This window comes from Papilio xuthus, unplaced genomic scaffold, assembly GCF_000836235.2.
Source record: "Papilio xuthus unplaced genomic scaffold, Pxut_1.1 DF827714.1, whole genome shotgun sequence".
Classification (NCBI taxonomy): domain Eukaryota; kingdom Metazoa; phylum Arthropoda; class Insecta; order Lepidoptera; family Papilionidae; genus Papilio; species Papilio xuthus.
The window spans coordinates 5215063-5233539 of NW_013530935.1; the positions used below are offsets into that span (position 1 = coordinate 5215063).

At 33.2% G+C, this 18477-nt stretch overlaps 1 protein-coding gene across 3 annotated transcripts in view; it reads right to left on the reverse strand.

Moving 5' to 3' along the window:
• Positions 1-7889: 7889 nt before the first annotated feature.
• Btl (fibroblast growth factor receptor) overlaps positions 7890-18477 on the reverse strand; it is a 74008-nt gene continuing 63420 nt past the window's right edge. For 2 of the 3 annotated variants that reach the window (XM_013310807.1, XM_013310808.1), the window contains exons 3-15: positions 15066-15222; positions 13627-13754; positions 12935-13252; positions 12527-12718; positions 11459-11682; positions 10956-11091; positions 10537-10793; positions 9888-10128; positions 9530-9719; positions 9334-9445; positions 9043-9236; positions 8607-8744; positions 7890-8353 (exon numbers count right to left, since the gene is read on the reverse strand). In XM_013310807.1, the coding sequence (XP_013166261.1) occupies positions 8149-8353; positions 8607-8744; positions 9043-9236; positions 9334-9445; positions 9530-9719; positions 9888-10128; positions 10537-10793; positions 10956-11091; positions 11459-11682; positions 12527-12718; positions 12935-13252; positions 13627-13754; positions 15066-15222 (2492 nt within the window). In that variant the 3' untranslated portion in view covers positions 7890-8148. Of the gene's footprint in view, positions 8354-8606; positions 8745-9042; positions 9237-9333; positions 9446-9529; positions 9720-9887; positions 10129-10536; positions 10794-10955; positions 11092-11458; positions 11683-12081; positions 12285-12526; positions 12719-12934; positions 13253-13626; positions 13755-15065; positions 15223-18477 lie in introns of all 3 variants that reach the window. The other variant, XM_013310809.1, reaches the window with a different exon arrangement.

Consider the following 18477-nt stretch of genomic DNA (forward strand, 5'->3'; position numbering starts at 1 on the left):
GATAAGATGTTTTTTTATCTAAAAAATATTTCTTTCTACCATTCCAACTAAGCTCTAGGCTTGTGCTAGGATATGGTTTACGACAATAGTCGAATGGCGGGATTCGAACTCTCGGCCACTTGATCAGAAATCCGTACCTCTAACCAATAGGCTATTGTAGTTTTGTTGCTAACCTACCCTAAGTTAAGGGTGACTAGGCTGTAGTCAACCACGCTGGCCAAGTGCGGATTGACTTCACACATCTTTGAATTTCTTAGATATGTGTAGGTTGCATCACGATGTTTTCCTTCGCCGTAACAACGTCGGATAACGTCGGTAAATCGGAAATCGAAAAACACATTTGTACATGGCGGTATTCGAACCCAGGACCTGCAGATTGCAAGTCAAGTGCTTGACCACTGAGCCACCGAGGCTCTGTTAGTTCTCTTATTATTATAAAATATACATTAATATTTCATTTTATATTAATTTATCAAATTTTAATAATAGTATTAAATTATTAATTTCTTTAAAAGTTACTTTCGGAGTTTTTTTCATATTTTGGATGTCCTTTCTAGACATTCTAAACTCTGCAATAGCAGTTCCCACCGCAGCGACCTTGTTTACCGTTACGGTTTTAATGAATTTGAGTTATTGTATTATTAAAAGTAAAGGCTAAATAATTAGTTTTTAGGAGGTTATTCTTTTATATCATACTATCGTGAGACTGACGGTGTTTTGATTAAAATTGCACATTACTTAAGATTTAAAATCAATGTAAAATGTAATTAAGAGAGATATAGTGACTTATTTTTGTAAAAGTTGCACCGACCTGTACAGATGGACAGGATATAAAACGTATTATTTGGTGCCTATTTCATTTTCGCCGTTTTGTCGCTGATGGTAGTGCAATGTAGCGGTTGTGTGAATTCGAACTTATAATATAGATAGAATTAACTATCACGTAAAAACAGGCGCGTTGGAACGAAGCAAAAGTTATAATTTCCAAGCAATCGCCTATCCATTTATAAAGATACTAGGTGTCGCCCACGAATCCGTCCGCGCGGAGTGAAAAAAAAAAAAACTTAATTAGTAGCCTATGTGTTCTTGCAGACATGCTCTACATCTATGTCAAATTTTAGCAAGATCCGTTCAGCCGTTCTGGAGATAACTTCAAACAAACATCCATCCATCTAGACATTCGCATTTATAATATTATTAGTAAAGTATCAAACGAAGAGAATGGTATTTCTAGAATGTAGATTAAACATTAAAACAAGCAAATTGAGCAATTTATATAACTTCCAATAAATTTATGAAATCGAAAAAAATAAATTTCCAATTTTTGCAATTCTAATTTTTTTTTTTTGGATTTTCGAATTTTTGCATCAGAAGTGTAAAATGTTACCACATTTGAAATAATGTTACGTGTCACAATTTAAAATTTTTTATCAGATTGAAAGGGAATTTTGCAAGAACATATAAAAATCGCTTAAAGTCTTTTATCGTTAAAATATTTGCAATATCTGAACATATTATTTCCGATTCTTATTTCATCCTTTCGATATTCATAACCTTCTCTTTTCTTTCTTCTTGCATTTTTTCTTATTATTTCTTAATTTCATGTCTAATTTCGATCATCTTACTAATATTATAATTGCGAATGTGTGGACGGATTGGAGTTTATTAGATGGTATCTCCAGAAAGGCTGCATGGATCACGTTGAATTTTGGCACAGATGTAAAACATAGTCTGGAAGAACACATAGACAACTAAGTTTTTTATTTTATTTTGCGCGAACAGCTAGGTTTAAGACAAAGACAATGCCACTATGCCTTATATGTTTTATCACATTTACAGCAGCAAACTTCTTACTATTATTATAAATGCAAATCTTTGGATGGATGGATGTATGTTGAGAACGATTCTTGAGAACGGTATCTTGAGAACGGCTAAACGGATTCTGATGAAATTTGGTATACATATAGAACATAGTCTGGAAGTACACATAGGCTACTTATTATGTTTTTTTTTTATTCTGCGCCGACGGAGTCGCGGGCGACAGTATTGTATACAAAATTTACTGTACCTATTGCATAATGCTATATATTTCTATGTTTCTCATCTACATACGTTCTCATTTAATTGACACTCTTATACATTCCCACACTAATTGATTATTTGACCTTGCTTTAATATGAGAAAGGTCGGTCCAATCATTCTTTGAACGCTGGTTCAGTTTTTAAGATAACGTAATACTACGTGTAAATAATAAAAATTGCTGTCTGTACATCAAAATTAATTTTCGCAAAACATGGTAAAAACTGGAGCGTCGGTGGCTCAAGGGTTAAGCACTTGCAATCTGCAGGTCTCGGTTTCGAATCCTGCACTGTACCAACGTGTTTTTCGATTTTCAACGTTCCCTCGGTAAAGGAAAACATCGTGATGCAACCGGCACATATCTGAGAAGATATTTAAAGATATCTGTGAAGTCAACCAACACTCGGCCAGCATGTATGACCATGGTCTAGTCACTCCTAACTTAGTGTAGGCTCCGAGTCCTTTAGTGAGGACGTGTAGTGAGCTGATGATGATGAATAAAAACTAGAATCAATAGCGTTGTTCATAATCATCCATTCGCTTAGGTTCATTTAACGTTCATTCTTACAATTTCTAATCTTCTAACGACGCGAGGGCTACATCATTAGAATGTAGATTTCCTAATGATACGTAGACCGATGTTTATTGACTTGCATCATATTTGTCGCAAAAAACCGTGTCTAAATATACTGTGTATACATTCTGTAGACGCCGCCTTTGTATGGCCATTATCAATTACGTCAAAATAGGAGATTTTTGATGTACGCTGCACAAATTTTAATACAACTTTTGTTGATGATGATATGGAGTCGTTTGTTGCAAATTTTGTGCTAGGCTCACAGATATTATTTTAAATGTATGTTTTGTTTTCATAGCCGGAACCTGTAATGACATTCGAAATAAAAATGTCACATTCTTTTTGACTCCTGTCATTTAATTAATCTTTATGGATGTGAATAAACAAATTAAAACATATGACGATCACATGAAATCTTCATAAAATATTGTTTTATTGGAACAAATATTAAATGTGAGAAATGAACTATGTCATGGAAAATTAAATACATTAAAATAATTTACCAAATTAATGTAATTAAAATAATTTTCAACTTCAATTAATTTAATTAAAATAATTTTCAACTTCAATTAATTTTATATCATTCCAATGTAATTCCACTTATATCAATCTTAAATTCTAAAATGATCCCTTTGAAAAATTATGTGTGTGTCTTTGTGCGGTGAAATTATGATTATCAAAAACAAGCAGTTGTTAGCGCCATACTTTGAAAGCTATGGCATGTGGCAGTAACAAGCTATTACAAGTTGCAAATTGATAGCGAGCTCATCGAAGCGCGGCGTTCATTGTATTCCATTTGTTAGCTGTCACAACTGACCTCAATTACAATAAGATACCACTATGATATAAGTAAAGAATATGAAATCATAATTTAAATTATAGTATGTTTTCCTGTATTTTTATTATTTTGTGCACAGCAACATGTTAGTGACGGCTGCACGGATTTTGATGTGTTCTTCCAGACTATTTTCTACATCTATGCTAATATTCAGCGAGATCCTTTTAGCCGTTTTGGAGAAACCTTTGAACAAACATCCATTCATCCATCTAAACATCTATATATATATAAAAGAAATTCATGTTAGTTACACTATTTATAACTCAAGAACTGCTTTACCGATATGCCTGAAAATTGGTGAGGAGGTAGCTTAGAGCCAGGAGACGGACATAGGATACTCTCTCTCTCTCCCTAGCTTGTATCCCACAAGGTGGTGGGGTCAGCTTTCCCAATCCGTCTCTTCCACTTCGCTCTGTCTATGACATCTTCTTCTGAGACTTGACACTCACTCATGTCTTTTATTACTACATCGGACATAGGATACTATTTATTCTATTTTTTTAAATATTTTTTCGAATTTACGCCTTGAAGAGTTGCTTTTTATTTAACTTACTAATATTATAAATGCGCATGTTTAGATGGATGTGATGTGGATGGATGGATGGGTGGGCTACACTAGTTCTGTTTTTTTATATATCCACGCGGACGGAGTCGCGGGAAACAGCTAGTTTATACTATAAGTAAGAAATAAGATATTAAGATTAATGCTAAATTACATATAAAGTCTATTTGAATTAATCAGTTAATCATCATTTTTAGCTTTGTCTGCAAAATATTGGATAGGGCATTCCCAATGCCATCCGTAATTAATTACTTTTATCACATCAATTAATTTTGGTGAAATATTTTACCCCAACTTTATGGTAATTAGGAGTGTGAAGGGTCTCGTCACCTATCCCTTGTGTAAAATTCATTGCAAGCTTCTGTTTGTGAACTTTCAAAAAGAAGTGGAAGTTACTGTGATTTATGTATTTAATTAAAACATAAATTAGTGTAAGATTTTATTATTAACTGTTATATTTTTTTATTCGTATTGAAAGTGAAAAACAAATATGTGAAATGAAAAATATAATTTGATGAAAGTTTACAAAATAGTAAAAAGCCAACATCACGCGGTGTTCCCAGGCGGTCACCCATCCAAGTACTGACCGCGCCCGACGTTGCTTAACTTCGGTGATCGGACGAGAACCGGTGTGTTCAACGTGGTATGGACGTTGGCGATAGCTTAGCCTTATTTTATTGTAACAATTTGCAATCCAAAATATTTTATATACAAAAAAAAGTTTGGTATAAGCACAGTTAACTTTACTATGTTGTATCTGTAAAATAAAATAAAAAATAGCAAAAAGCCAACATCACGCGGTGTTCCCAGGCGGTCACCCATCCAAGTACTGACCGCGCCCGATGTTGCTTAACTTCGGTGATCGGACGAGAACCGGTGTATTCAACGTGGTATGGACGTTGGCGATAGCTTAGCCTTATTTGATTGTAACAATTTGCAATCAAAAATATTTTATATACAAAAAAAAGTTTGGTAAAAGCACAGTTAAGTTTACTATGATGTATCTGTAAAATAACAAAAAAAAGCAAAAAGCCAACATCACGCGGTGTTCCCAGGCGGTCACCCATCCAAGTACTGACCGCGCCCGACGTTGCTTAACTTCGGTGATCGGACGAAAACCGAGGTGTTCAACGTGGTATGGACGTTGGCGATACTTAGCCTTATTTGATTGTAACAATTTGCAATCAAAAATATTTTATATACAAAAAAAAAGTTTGGTAAAAGCACAGTTAACTTTACTATGTTGTATCTGTAAAATAAAAAAAAATAGCAAAAAAAGCCAACATCACGCGGTGTTCCCAGGCGGTCACCCATCCAAGTACTGACCGCGCCCGACGTTGCTTAACTTCGGTGATCGGACGAGAACCGGTGTATTCAACGTGGTATGGACGTTGGCGATAGCTTAGCATTATTTTACGAACCTATTTATTTTCGTCAGCGATGTATTTATAACATCTTATTAAGCTAGTACTTAATAATAACCTCTTATTAAAAATATGTATCTGGTGTGCAGCAAATACTTATTTTAGTATTTGAAATCCAAACTAAAGTATAAATTTTGATTTTTTTGATTTACAATGAACATTTCAATTTGACTACTTTAATGTTATTGTCGCAGTTATTTTTTTATAAGTAAATTAAAGCTAGCGCCATCTGTTGTTAGCTTTATAGATCTTTCTAATCCTGATTCGAACTTGAATAAGCGCCACCTATGATTACTTTGAGAAACTTTTAAATATTTTAATAACTTGTAAACGTAAATATTTAAAAAAATGTGCTATTTAATTACAAAACTGTTGTATATAATTTCAACTATAAAGACATATACCTAAATTGAATAAAACGTAAAACTGATGAATATCACAAAATTATATTTTAGTGCAGATACGACGCAATAGATGTCACTGTTGTCAATTTTTAATTTTGTGTTGAAAAGTTTTTATTTTATTTAACTTCCTGTATATTATTTATCGGTCTAAAATACTGGTGATACAGATAATTCAATTGTTATCTTAGTTTTTAGCTTTTTGTGTCATGAAAATAATTTTAGAGATATGACTGTTTCTAATTATAGCACTTTATTTTTTTCACGATTAGGTTACATTTTACGGGTGTTTGAAGTTAAAGAAAACATCCAAATTCATTTATTTTATTGTCACTTTATTTATTTTTTCAACATTAATACATTTCATGGAGAAATCAAACATACAAAAAAAAGTTCATTCGTTTGGTATTTTACGTCCATACATACAAAATTCCACACATGCACAAACTCAAAAGCACTCGAAGTGTTCATATTTAAACATTCGCTTGATGGCGTTAAAAATTATTTATGTAAAATCTAATTTAAAATTTCTTGCTTGAATTTCTTCACTGTGTTTTATTCTTTCCATAAAATATGCATTTATTTATATTTTTAATTCATTTTACTAATCTTAATTATTCATTCCTCACTATAGTCAAGTTAAAATCTAGTTAAGTACATGTAAACATAATTCATGCAAAATTGTAAATACATAAAAATCTTATTAATATTATAGTTGGGCTAATTTAATAGGTCATTTCTAACTTCTTTAACTTTTAGCGTCTTACAGTGGGTTTCTGAGTCCAAAACCTCCATATAAAACATATTGTTACCTCTGTGGTGTCAAAGATACAAGAAATAGATAGTGATGACAATAAATACAGATATTTTGGTGTCAGAAACCCACGTATAGTAAAGTAACCTACTTAAAACATCTGTTATAGTGAACGATTCGATACGGACTTACCGTGGATTTCTGACATTAAAATCTACGTGTAAAATATATCATCCCTGTCTTTAATCTTTGATAAAACAGAGATAACAATATATATATTTAAACGGGAATTTTGGTCTCAGAAACCCACAGTTAGACATGTATGTATTTCTGTTCGATTTTTTCGAAACATCCTTAGTGTACAAAGAAAAAGGCTTTACTGACGCAACATTATAACGAAGTCCGATGGTTATTATAATATTACAAATGTAATCGAAATTTGAAAAAAAGAATTGTGCAGTTCTTAAAAAATAAGTAATATTTTATGCCCGCTATTACTAAGTCACATTGTAGGATTTTGATGTCAAATGTGACCTATTAAAGTTAAATAATTATGTATTAAAAAAAAGAAATAAATAAAATACACATAATTCTAATAACATAGTATAAATATTAAATGCTAAATACTAAAAATTGCGGGTCATAAATGAGTATTTTATTAGGTGAAAATCCCATTACAAAATGTTTCGTGAGTTGAGTATTTTTTAGATTTTGCTATAAAAAAATTGAATACATAAAATAATACAATAGTTTTCAATACTATTACGACACTTAACAAAAACATATCTAAACATATACGAACTTTGGTTCAATAACATTTATTTACAAAATGAATATAAATTGTACGGTAAAAGCCGTAAATACAAAAGTTATATACAAAAAAAATCAAATACTTTGCGATAAATGTTTTGGTATATTTAATAAATAATATCTTATAAATTTTATTACTAACTTACTTTTTTTATTATTTTTTTAATTATTTCGATTTCATGAACTTATTTCCATGTTCAGTTTGCAATTATTAATTATCGAATTAACATAGTATAAAAAAAAACTATTTTACTTAATATACTTTGAAATATAAAGTTTATAAAGAACGCTTAAGCCTTATAATGTAGGATATTTAATATACAGGTGGGTCAAAAAAGTAAAATTTTTCATTTAATTACAATTTTCCTAACTAACTTAATACTTTGTTGAAATTGGAAATGAACTATAAAATTAACATAATTTATATGTAATTTTTTGTTCGGTCAAAATTTTATTAAAATATTTCTTTCCGTATTTTTACAATTATAATATTTTATATTTTATTTACAAAATGAATAAAGGCGTTTATTATTACAACTATCCTTTTATTCAGACTTCAGAAAATGCGTAAAATAACGCAATATACAAATACATTGCTTGTTCCTTCAATCAGATGATTTATGCGTGATACAGACGCTTCAATGGATGTACTCACATCGATATAATACAGACCAAAGGAGTTTTTATCTCCACAAAGGCTGAATTATTTTATGAATGGGAACTCGCTGTCACTTTCGTCTCCGGATCCGTCGTAACTAGATGGGGGTGTATCAAGCTGGGGTAAACCTAAATCGAGATATTCCTGGTTTGCAGTAACGGTCAGTATTTTATCCAAGTCTTCCACCAGTTCTGTGAATGAAGGCCGATCGCCGGGTGAGAAAGACCAGCATTCGCGCATCAGCATGTAACTGGAAAAAAGAGAGAGTCATTAGTAAAATCTTACTAATATTATAAATGCGAATATTTAGATTGATGGGTGGATGTTTGTTTGAAGATATCTCCAGAACGGCTGGATGGTTCTTGCTCAAATTTGGCATAGTTGTAGAACATAGTTTGAACCCATATATTAAGTTTTTTTTAATTCCGTCCGCTCGGAATTAAGAAAAAATTCTTTTGACCTGTCCTTATTTTGTATATCTTAAATATGAAGTTGTTACTAACATTTCAAGGCTGCAGCACGGCGGCTTCTCCATACGATGGCCTGCGCTAAGATGCTGGTACATGTATTGTCCTGGCACCGTAGGGTACGGCGTGCCTCCCAGCGTCATTATCTCCCACAGGAGCACTCCGAACGACCATCTAGGAAAAAATAAGAAAAGTTAATCCATAATTTAATAAAAGTAATATTCTATTTTGTCTTCAATTTTGCTTCTCTTTCTTCAACAGGGAACCCATCTATAGGGATGAGGATAGCCATTCTCCTTCTTTAATTGCTACAAACGACATACGAGTAGCACCTAGGACACTCATAATCAGGTAATCTACTTTTTATCAGCCTCTATAGGTCTAATTAGATAATTAATATCAAATTCTATCGCACAAATAATATTGCTGAATCCTTCCTACGCATTTCTTTACATTTCAATTCAACACTTACACATCAGTCTGTGTCGTGAATACTTTATGGTAGAGTGACTCCGGTGCCATCCATCTCACGGGTAATCGTCCCTCGGTCTTCTTCCTGTAGTAGTCGTTACTGTGCACGTCCTTCGCGAGACCGAAGTCCGCGATCTTCAGCACACAGTCGTCGGAGACCAGCACATTACGTGCTGCTAAGTCTCTATGTATACACTGGAAAATATACCATGATTATTGTCTTAAAGTGATACGAAAAAACAATAACAGAATCTACTTTTAATCGTAGTTCAAGGTTGATATTTTTCCTTACCCGTCTTGATGCTAGATATTCCATTCCTCTGGCTACTTGGTAAGAAAATGATACCAAGTCTTTTTGTGTTAACGTTTTCTTCTCTTTTAAGTCTTCTGTTGGTGATTCGTATCTGAAACGACAACAATAGTCGTTAATATCCGAATAATGATTGTGTAAGAATGTTGAATTCTAAGTTTTATAAATTACTTCATACCTATTTCCCGGGCGATGATTTCTTAGGAACTCTCTCAGATTTCCATTTGGCGCATACTCCACGATAACATAGAGCGGCCCGTCCTGCGTGCAGCAGCCGAGCAGGTTGATGATGTTTACATGCTTCCCTATCATCTTCATCATCTCCATCTCAGACACTAGCGCCATCATCTCTGCGTCCGTATGTCCCTCTGGAATTATAACATAATCGTTTTTAGATTCTGCCTATTGGAACACTTTTATGAAGACACAACTAGTCTCGTCCATTAAAAAAGAGGTTATTGGATTACAGCATATTGACATCCTGCAATTTTATAAGAAACAGACGGCAATGTACCTGATACTATGATTTTAATTACCTTTTAACATTTTAACGGCTACCACAGACTGCACTCCTGGCTTCAGTATCCCAACACATTCAGCTTTGACCACTTTCCCGAATTCTCCTTCTCCCAGAATCTTGCCCAGTGACAGAGACTCCCTAGGGACTTCCCAGTCGATGTCTACCGGCAGCTCGTATTCAGACATCATCATGGAGTCACTTGTGTTGCCTTGCACTTGTGATAACTTCTGCTTTTCTATCTTCACAACCGGCATTAACTGGAAATAGATAAATACAATTAAAACATTTGATTTGACAAACTTGTCCCAAATTTTTAACTTACTTTAACCACTTTACCACACTTTTTGCTATTTTTAGAACCGCTATGATTTATAGCCACGATATGATAGTAAAGACATATAAACAAAAAAAAATAATGAGATTGAATGTGGATGGCCACAAAGGTAGAGGAAGACCAAAGAAAGTATGGATGGATTGTGTGAAAGCGGATATGCGTAAGAATGGGTTGAATTCAGATATGACGGCTGATAGAGATGTATGGAGGAGAACAAACTGTGCCGACCCTCCATAGGGATAAGGACAGGTTGATGATGATAATGATATTATATGAGTAAAGACTTATGATAATTCAACAGCGACATCTATGAGAAGAAATTAATACCTACCAAACCTTCACCAGTAGTACTGGGCGTTCCATTCATCTGTGGCTTTTCAACTGTTACTTTTTTCGTCCAGTGGGTCACAATCACCGCTCGTGCTGTTTCAATCGCCAGTTGTTTCTTGATCTTCTCTCTCTTTAACTTCTTGAATACCATCACCACAACCAAAGCTGCGACTAAGAACATCGCACCTAACACCGCTGTTAAAATATTTATAAACAGCGTGTGCTTTCCATGATTTATCGGTTCTGGTGCTGGGAATGCTGGAAATATAATAATTACATAAGATTTCAAAAAATTAAAAACTATCACACTCTATCCTGTTCCAGATTTTGGATACTGGACAAATTATACGACCGAGTGTTTCCACATTAGTTCACAAAGTCAGTGTTACGACTAAGACTAGTACAAAAGTTTATACTCACATTCGACAACCGAAAGGTATCCTTTAGCTGTGGTGTTGCCTAAAGTGTTGAGAGCAACACAAACGTACCAGCCTTCGTCCTCCTTAGTCACATTAAATATCGTCAATTGTTCAGGTTTATCCGAGGGGTCTTCGCTCTAGGAAATTATTTCAACATTGTAGTATAAATAAATATTCTATATTTAAAGATTCAAGTATAAAACCAGATTCATAAACTTAGACAAATAGTGAAGAAATTCGTGCTTATTCGATAGCTATGCATATCGGCAAGTTCATATAATGCGTATAGCCATGCAGCAGTGAGAATATTTTATTAAGTATGGGCAAAACAATAAATAAGAAGAGTTTGTGCTAATCTCAAGATTATTTGTGTGCATTGCAGGAATATATCTCTAAATTAAAGATTCTTACATCAATCAACCATGCAATATTATATGATGTCATATTTTTTAAATGTATGAAGCGTGTCATGCAACCCACACATATGTTAGTCACCGCCCTCACCGTCATGAGTTTAGTTGTGTCGTAGAAGACAATGGACTCCTGAGTGGCACCATCATTGGTGTCAATGGTAACATTATAATTGTATTCATCGTTTGTGAAAAACATCCAGAACACGTACGGATGGAGATCAGAAAGGAATTCGCAGCTTAACTTCGCCGTCTCACCGACCAATTTGGTCTGGTTGACGACACCTTGGGTTAGCACTGGTTTCGCGTATAAACGCTCTATAAAAAAGATTAGTATGTTAACATTTGAGAATTATAAATCTTTATCGAGTCCTTAAACCTTAAATATAACGGTATCATCTTAAAAACTAACTTAAAATCTAGTTTGTTCTACCCATAAACAGTTTTAAAGTTAAGAAAATTCTTATACCATTTACCACTAATTACAAAACCTTATAAGTAAATTAGTAACGATTTTGCTTTATCCCGCCACCTTATAACTAACCTGATAAAAATAATAATTAAAAATATTACTGCCGTCACCAATAATTTCAACATAATTATTAATCTTACTATCTCTACAAATGATAAATAAAACCTATCATCATTTCATTAAATTTTTTCCAGGACCGTTTTGTTAGCACTTTTTGGACCTTCACCAAATTTAAAAATATGAACCTCAATAACATCCCCAGCTGGTATTGGCGCATCACTCGGTCCTACTTCTGCGTCTTTTAGGGAATAATTCGAAGGTCTTATCCAATAGGAATAAGGTTCTAAATCGGATACAGGTGGGCAGGAGAGCTTCACCGTGTCGTTGACAAGGACCGTTACATTGCCCGGATATCCTTCCTTTATATACGGCTTCGATGGGTACCGTTCTAGAGAAATTTAGCACAGATTTAAAACGGATTAATTTTATCCGTTACATGACTTATAATTGGCCTTACAATTAATATTATGCTAACTAGGTGGAACGAATATGGAACGTACTTATAGGTAAACTTAACCAAATCTATTTCTGTACCTTGGACGTTTCTAGGCAAATATAAAACATAAAAAATATTGCTTAACGACTAATACAGTGTTTTTAGGTGAATGTCAAGGTTGTGTTGTACTCTACCTTGTATATGAAGAATAACAGTATGATTGATGCAGCCCAGTTCATTACAGACGAGACAAGTGTAGTTCCCATTGTCGGCTTTCGTCAGTTCGTCCAACGTCATCGACCATTTGCCATAAGAAGGTTGAAAGTATGTTCTCATGATAGGTGTACCGTTGTTTTTAAACCATGTGATGTTTGGTGTAGGATTTCCTGCAATTAGAGAGGCAATTAGACTGCTTATGACTGTCAGATGGATTCGATCCAAGTACTTTAGCTTTGTGGAATTCAGATTTGAAGAATGGTAGTGAGATTCGATTTCTATTATTATGCTGTGAGGTTGCGATATTCTGACTAAAACGAATGCTTTTGGGGAAACAATCTTAATAAATTGATTCTTTTTTATATTAAAGAATTGGTGACCCTTACCATCGGCGGCGCATTTCAGTCTTATCGAGCTACCCGCAGGTTTCATATCCATATTGAACATTTTGGAGGGATGTTTGAATTTAGGAGCATATTTTGTTTTAGTGTCATCCACGTGTCCATAGTTAGGATGTTCTCTTTCACTCTTATCATCGATATCCTCGTCTTTGTTATCATATTCTCTGTATTTCAGACTCTTTGTTAATCTTTTCACATCCGTTGATTTTTCTTCTAAAGTATTGTTTTCTACTAATGTAGCAGCTTCGTGTTGCGCTAATATTTCTGGCATCGGTCTTTGCATGTCGATATCTGATTGGTATTCTGTAAATGTAAATATATTTGAAATACATTTTATTAAATACTTTCATTGAAATGGAGCTTTGAAATATGTGATTCAAATATAAATTGATGTGAAATACGAAGTATTCAGGATGTTAAATTCATAAATTGGATTGTATTTAATTCGAATAAAAATAATTGCAATACAGAACGACGCTTTAAAATTGGCATCAAAATGCAACATATTTTTATCTCGATGTGTTTACACATCTGGTTAATAAAGCCATCGATTTAAAATAAATATCACGATATCGAGATCGCATTCCAAAGCTCTCATTGAACATACAAATGTCTAAAGCAAAACAAGTATGCAATCATTGTCTTGTTATTTTCTTTTAAAGGAAATCGTTCCTTACCTTCTAAATTGTCTTGTTCAACATCTGGCCTGTGCTTGATCGTAACACTCATTTCCCTTCCTTTATCTTCATCGTTATGACACGTATATACGCCTGCATCCTTTGCTCTGAATCCTTTTATCCTTAACCTGGATATTAAATATAAAATATTTATTAATCATTAATGTCTTATTCTTCCTACCAATTAATTTATAGCGTCATTTTCCTTTATTACTTTACTACCTGTCGCCCGCGACTCCGTCCGCGTCATATGCTCACAAAATTTCATGAGAATCGGTCAAGCCGTTTCGGAGGAGTATAGGAACGAAAATTGTGACACGAGAATTTTATATATAAGATATTGTTTGTTCGTTTATAACAATAGCATTTGTAAATGCTAAATACGATTGTAAGCTAGTAGTACATTTGTTAACATCATGGTCATGTTTGAGTCTACCAGCGTTACACTTGCGGTTACATTAGAATCCAAACATGATGTGAATACAAATACTTATCAAGTACGAGTATTAATTTCGTATGCTACGTAAATACAAGAGTTTCTAAAGACTTATATCATTGGAACACCTGCTATTTAATTGTTTATTGTAACCTAATGATGAGTAATATGAGCAGTTCACAATAATATCGTTTTTTTAATTTGATGAAAGGACGAAGATGTAACAAGATTTTAAACAGACTAAACTTTAGTAAGTATAAAGCAAATAAGCTTATCCCTAGGTCTTTATTTATAGTCTTTAAAGTCACATTTAAAATGTTATAATTATAGGGTTAAATAATCACAGTCATTAAGTGGATTCCATCGGAAGAAATTTACACAAGGGTCTCCTTCAGTGCCTAATTGTCTCTGAGTAGTAAACTGAAAGTTCTCGTTGTGCACAAGTCCCTACACGCATTATTCAAGGTGCCTAGAATAGACTAGACTTTAATCTTGGATCAGCGTGTAGCTTGATTGATTTGATACGTTGTATTGATCGACAGCATGCTTTATTTGCGTCAAATAGAAACGTCCCGATTGCTGGCGTATAGCATGAGTTATTGCTTATGCCTTTAGATTCTCAATGGGTACAGCGTTTTGATGTGAGCTTTCTTGTATTCTTAATTTACTGTATTGTTGTTTATGTTTATTATTTTACTTTGTATGTTTAAGTTTAGACTTTGGTAGATTTTGTGTTTGTTGGTTTAATTTAATTCTCATTGACGTGTTTTCTTTATTGTCATTACCTAGTTTTTGGATTAAATGTGACGTAAAGTTTGTCAATCTTAATTGATGTATTCATTAAGTAAATATGTTGTATTTCTCTACTTTTGGTTAAAGTGAACGTGGTTTTAAGAATCCAGATTGTTTCTTAGACAAGCCTAGTGCTCATCATTTTAATAAAAACATATTTCAGGCGAAGAATTAGTTTTATGTATCAGTTAGTAACCTTTCATGATCTTACCATTGCCTTTGTAAGACAATCCGTGGTTTATTTTGACCTTCCAAAGGTTTGCCATCAAAATGCCATCGTACTCCCTGCGTTTGACTTCTGGGCCTTAATCCGCAAACTAGGCGTAGTCTCTCATTGGTAGATGCTTCAATCACTGTGTAAGTATCATCTGAAACAAAAGAACAAATTATTGCTATCTCTATTCTATTAAAGATAATAAAGAAGATGAATATATTTTTGTAAAGGTCTTTTAGTTGTAGAAACACTCCTTTGATACAAAGTGTTATCAACGTTAAAAATGTTTTTAAGATAAAAAATAGAAACAGTTCGTAGTCAGCTTATTTGCACTTATCATTGATCTTGTATAAATTAAGTTATCAAAGATTATAATCTGAATGAAAAAGTACAAGGCGATAAATCGTATTTACATGACACTACACGGTTTGTCTTCGCGAAAGGAATGCAAAAAGTTGATATGATGTATGAGGAGGCGTCATTGGGATTCGTAATCTGATGATCTTGTACGTACGGATTTGCTTATGATTCGCTCAATACACCGATTTAAAACATACATTAAAAATTTTAGGAGAAAGAGGACTTCATAGACCGATGTAAACTATGTGTATAAGTTCTTATATATTATCTTCTATCATACTAATATTATAAATGCGAATGTTTGGATAGATGTTTGTTTGAAGGCATCTCTGGAACGGTTCAACAGAACTTGATGAAATTTGGCTTAGATGTAGAACATAGTCTGGAAGAACACATATGTAGGCTCATTATTTTTTTTACGGGCGGACGGAGCCCTGGGTCACAACTAATCCTGAATAACGAAAGATCATAAATATAAAAAAAATCGGCGATTTGAATGATAAATAAACAAATTTTATTTATTAATCTCAGTAAAGGTTAACAATGAGGGAATACTGTAGAGGATTAAATTAGAATTGGAATTAATAATCAGTTTATTCAATTCAAAGTCTAGACCAAAACAATCAGTTTTCGGTACCATCTTTACAGTATCACGCTATCGACGAAAATAGCGCGATGCGTTTGCAAAGCACCTGAAGGCAATAAATTGCCGCCGCTGTGTTATTCAACTGTATTGCGTTAAGGTGCATTTCCACCACGAATGTTTCATAATGTTAGTAAGTAGTACCTTGGATTTCTAATGCACCAACGCATATTAATATGCCTGTTTTTTGAAAGTAAATCAGAATAATGTAAACTTTTATACATATATTTTATAGTTATATTTGCTCACAGCCAAGTACAGACGCATTGTATACAGTGGAAACACACCTTTACACAGACTTTCGCGATCGCTTCTTATTCTTATGACGTAAACCTCCAAGGATGCAGAAAGGTAAGCAGAAGTTTCTAAGACCAAAATTCCCGTTTAAAACATATTATTATCTCTTTTTGCCAAAGATAATGACAGGGATGACGGTATATTTATTACATATTTTGGTCTCAGAAACTCATAGCAAGACATATAGTATGCGAGAATTACAGCGACGTTGCTTCGTTGTAATAATCGAAAAAACATACTAAAATTGGTATTGGTATTAACAAATACTATACTAATATTGGTATTGGTGAATACTGATATTTACAGATTGTGTAATAATATTTAAAGATGTGTAATGAAGAACGAAATCATTCCTCTTTATGATATAGCTTGTAAGATAAAAGACTTAAAGCGATTCTAATAAATTTTCCATTTTTATACAAAGTTTAATTAAAAATTCAAACTTTTGATTTACAGCTGGATCAAAGTAAACTCGAATTACTCAATCTTTTTTAGCTCTAATTAGTGTCCATTTTTAAATCGGTTACGGTTAAAAATAAACGCGAAACGACTTCGTCTCAAAGTTGTATGTATTTTTGCGAACATAAAAAATTCTGTTTATCCCACATGCAGCACGTACTGGACGGTTTTTATTTTTACCACTAATTTGGTACATGCAGTTGAAGAGTTTTAAAAACAAAACACCTATTTACTGCGATTACCATTGAGTCGTGTAGTCAACTGGAATAAAGGCGAAAAGCACTACGAATTTTAATTTAATATCATATTATGGTATTCATAGAAATTCAAAAAAATATTCGTTTCAATTACAATAATTTATTCTATTACCCAACTAATAAATATTGTTAAATTAAGTATCATAATCTTAATATTATAAATGCAAATATTTAGGTGTATGGATGGATGTTTCTTAGAAAGTATCTGTAGAACGGCTGTATGGATCTCACTGATAGATGTAGAAACATGTAGACCATAGTCTAGAATCTAGAAGAACACATAGGCTACAGGCTAGTCACAATGTATAAATAAAATTAGTTACACTACTTATTTGAATTGGTATTGACAGTTATTAGATTTTATCCTCCCTCACATATTTATTGAAATCGTTAAATAAGCTATTCTGATCTCATTAGAGTTAGCATTTCAGACTTAAGATTTCAAAGCCGGTCAGTTGTATTCTAGTCGCAGCCTTATTTTTATTGTACAATACAAAATGTTTGACAAAGTTGTCGTTCTTTGTTGAGCACGGTTGATACTTTAACGGTCCTCCAGATTTGTGGCCTGTGAATTATGACCGTAGGGTAAAGTGGGGAGAGATGGGACAGTGCTGCGCTTTGTGTTACATCGACATCGATAAACAACGAGTACTTTTTTGTTTGTCTTTTGTTTTGTCGCCGAGTGGACGTTGATTGTTTTATGTGGACATTGACGTTGACCTTTTTTAATGTTCGAGTGTGCTGGGTTGTTTTTTTTATATAAAATTTCAACTGAATGTATTTTCATGTTTAGTGTCGCTGGCCGTGAAATATGTAGAATACGAGGATTACACTTTGTAGTCTTTTAAATTAAATTTGCTCTATTTGTAATTAAATATTGGGATTCTACTGCCGAAAAGCACTGACACATGTTATATTTTTTTTTAAATTACAGAGATGAACTCACGAATCGAGTTATTGTTTAACGTTTTTAAAATATCGATATATTAAGTACATCCCTGTTTCTTTTGCACACTCCTTAAAGGTCGATTTAGTGGTTGCATATGTCGAACAGATGCAAACCTGCGTCCATGGTACAACAAAAAAACTTTCTTGACTTGTTCAAATATTTCTTTTTTCTTTTAAAAACAATACAGTCCCAAAATCGTGAGAACGACGTAAAGATGGACTGATGTATTATATTATAATATATATAGATTCACAATTTAACTTTTTAATTCAATATATCTGGTTTAAATGTATCAAGTACCCAAGCTTTTTTAAAAAGACTTACCGTGGGTTTCTGAGACCAAAAACTCTGTTTAACGTTTTGCTTCTGTTTTGTCAAAGATAATGAGAGGATGACGATATGTTTTAGAGAGAGTTTATACAGAGATTTTGGTGTCAGAAACCC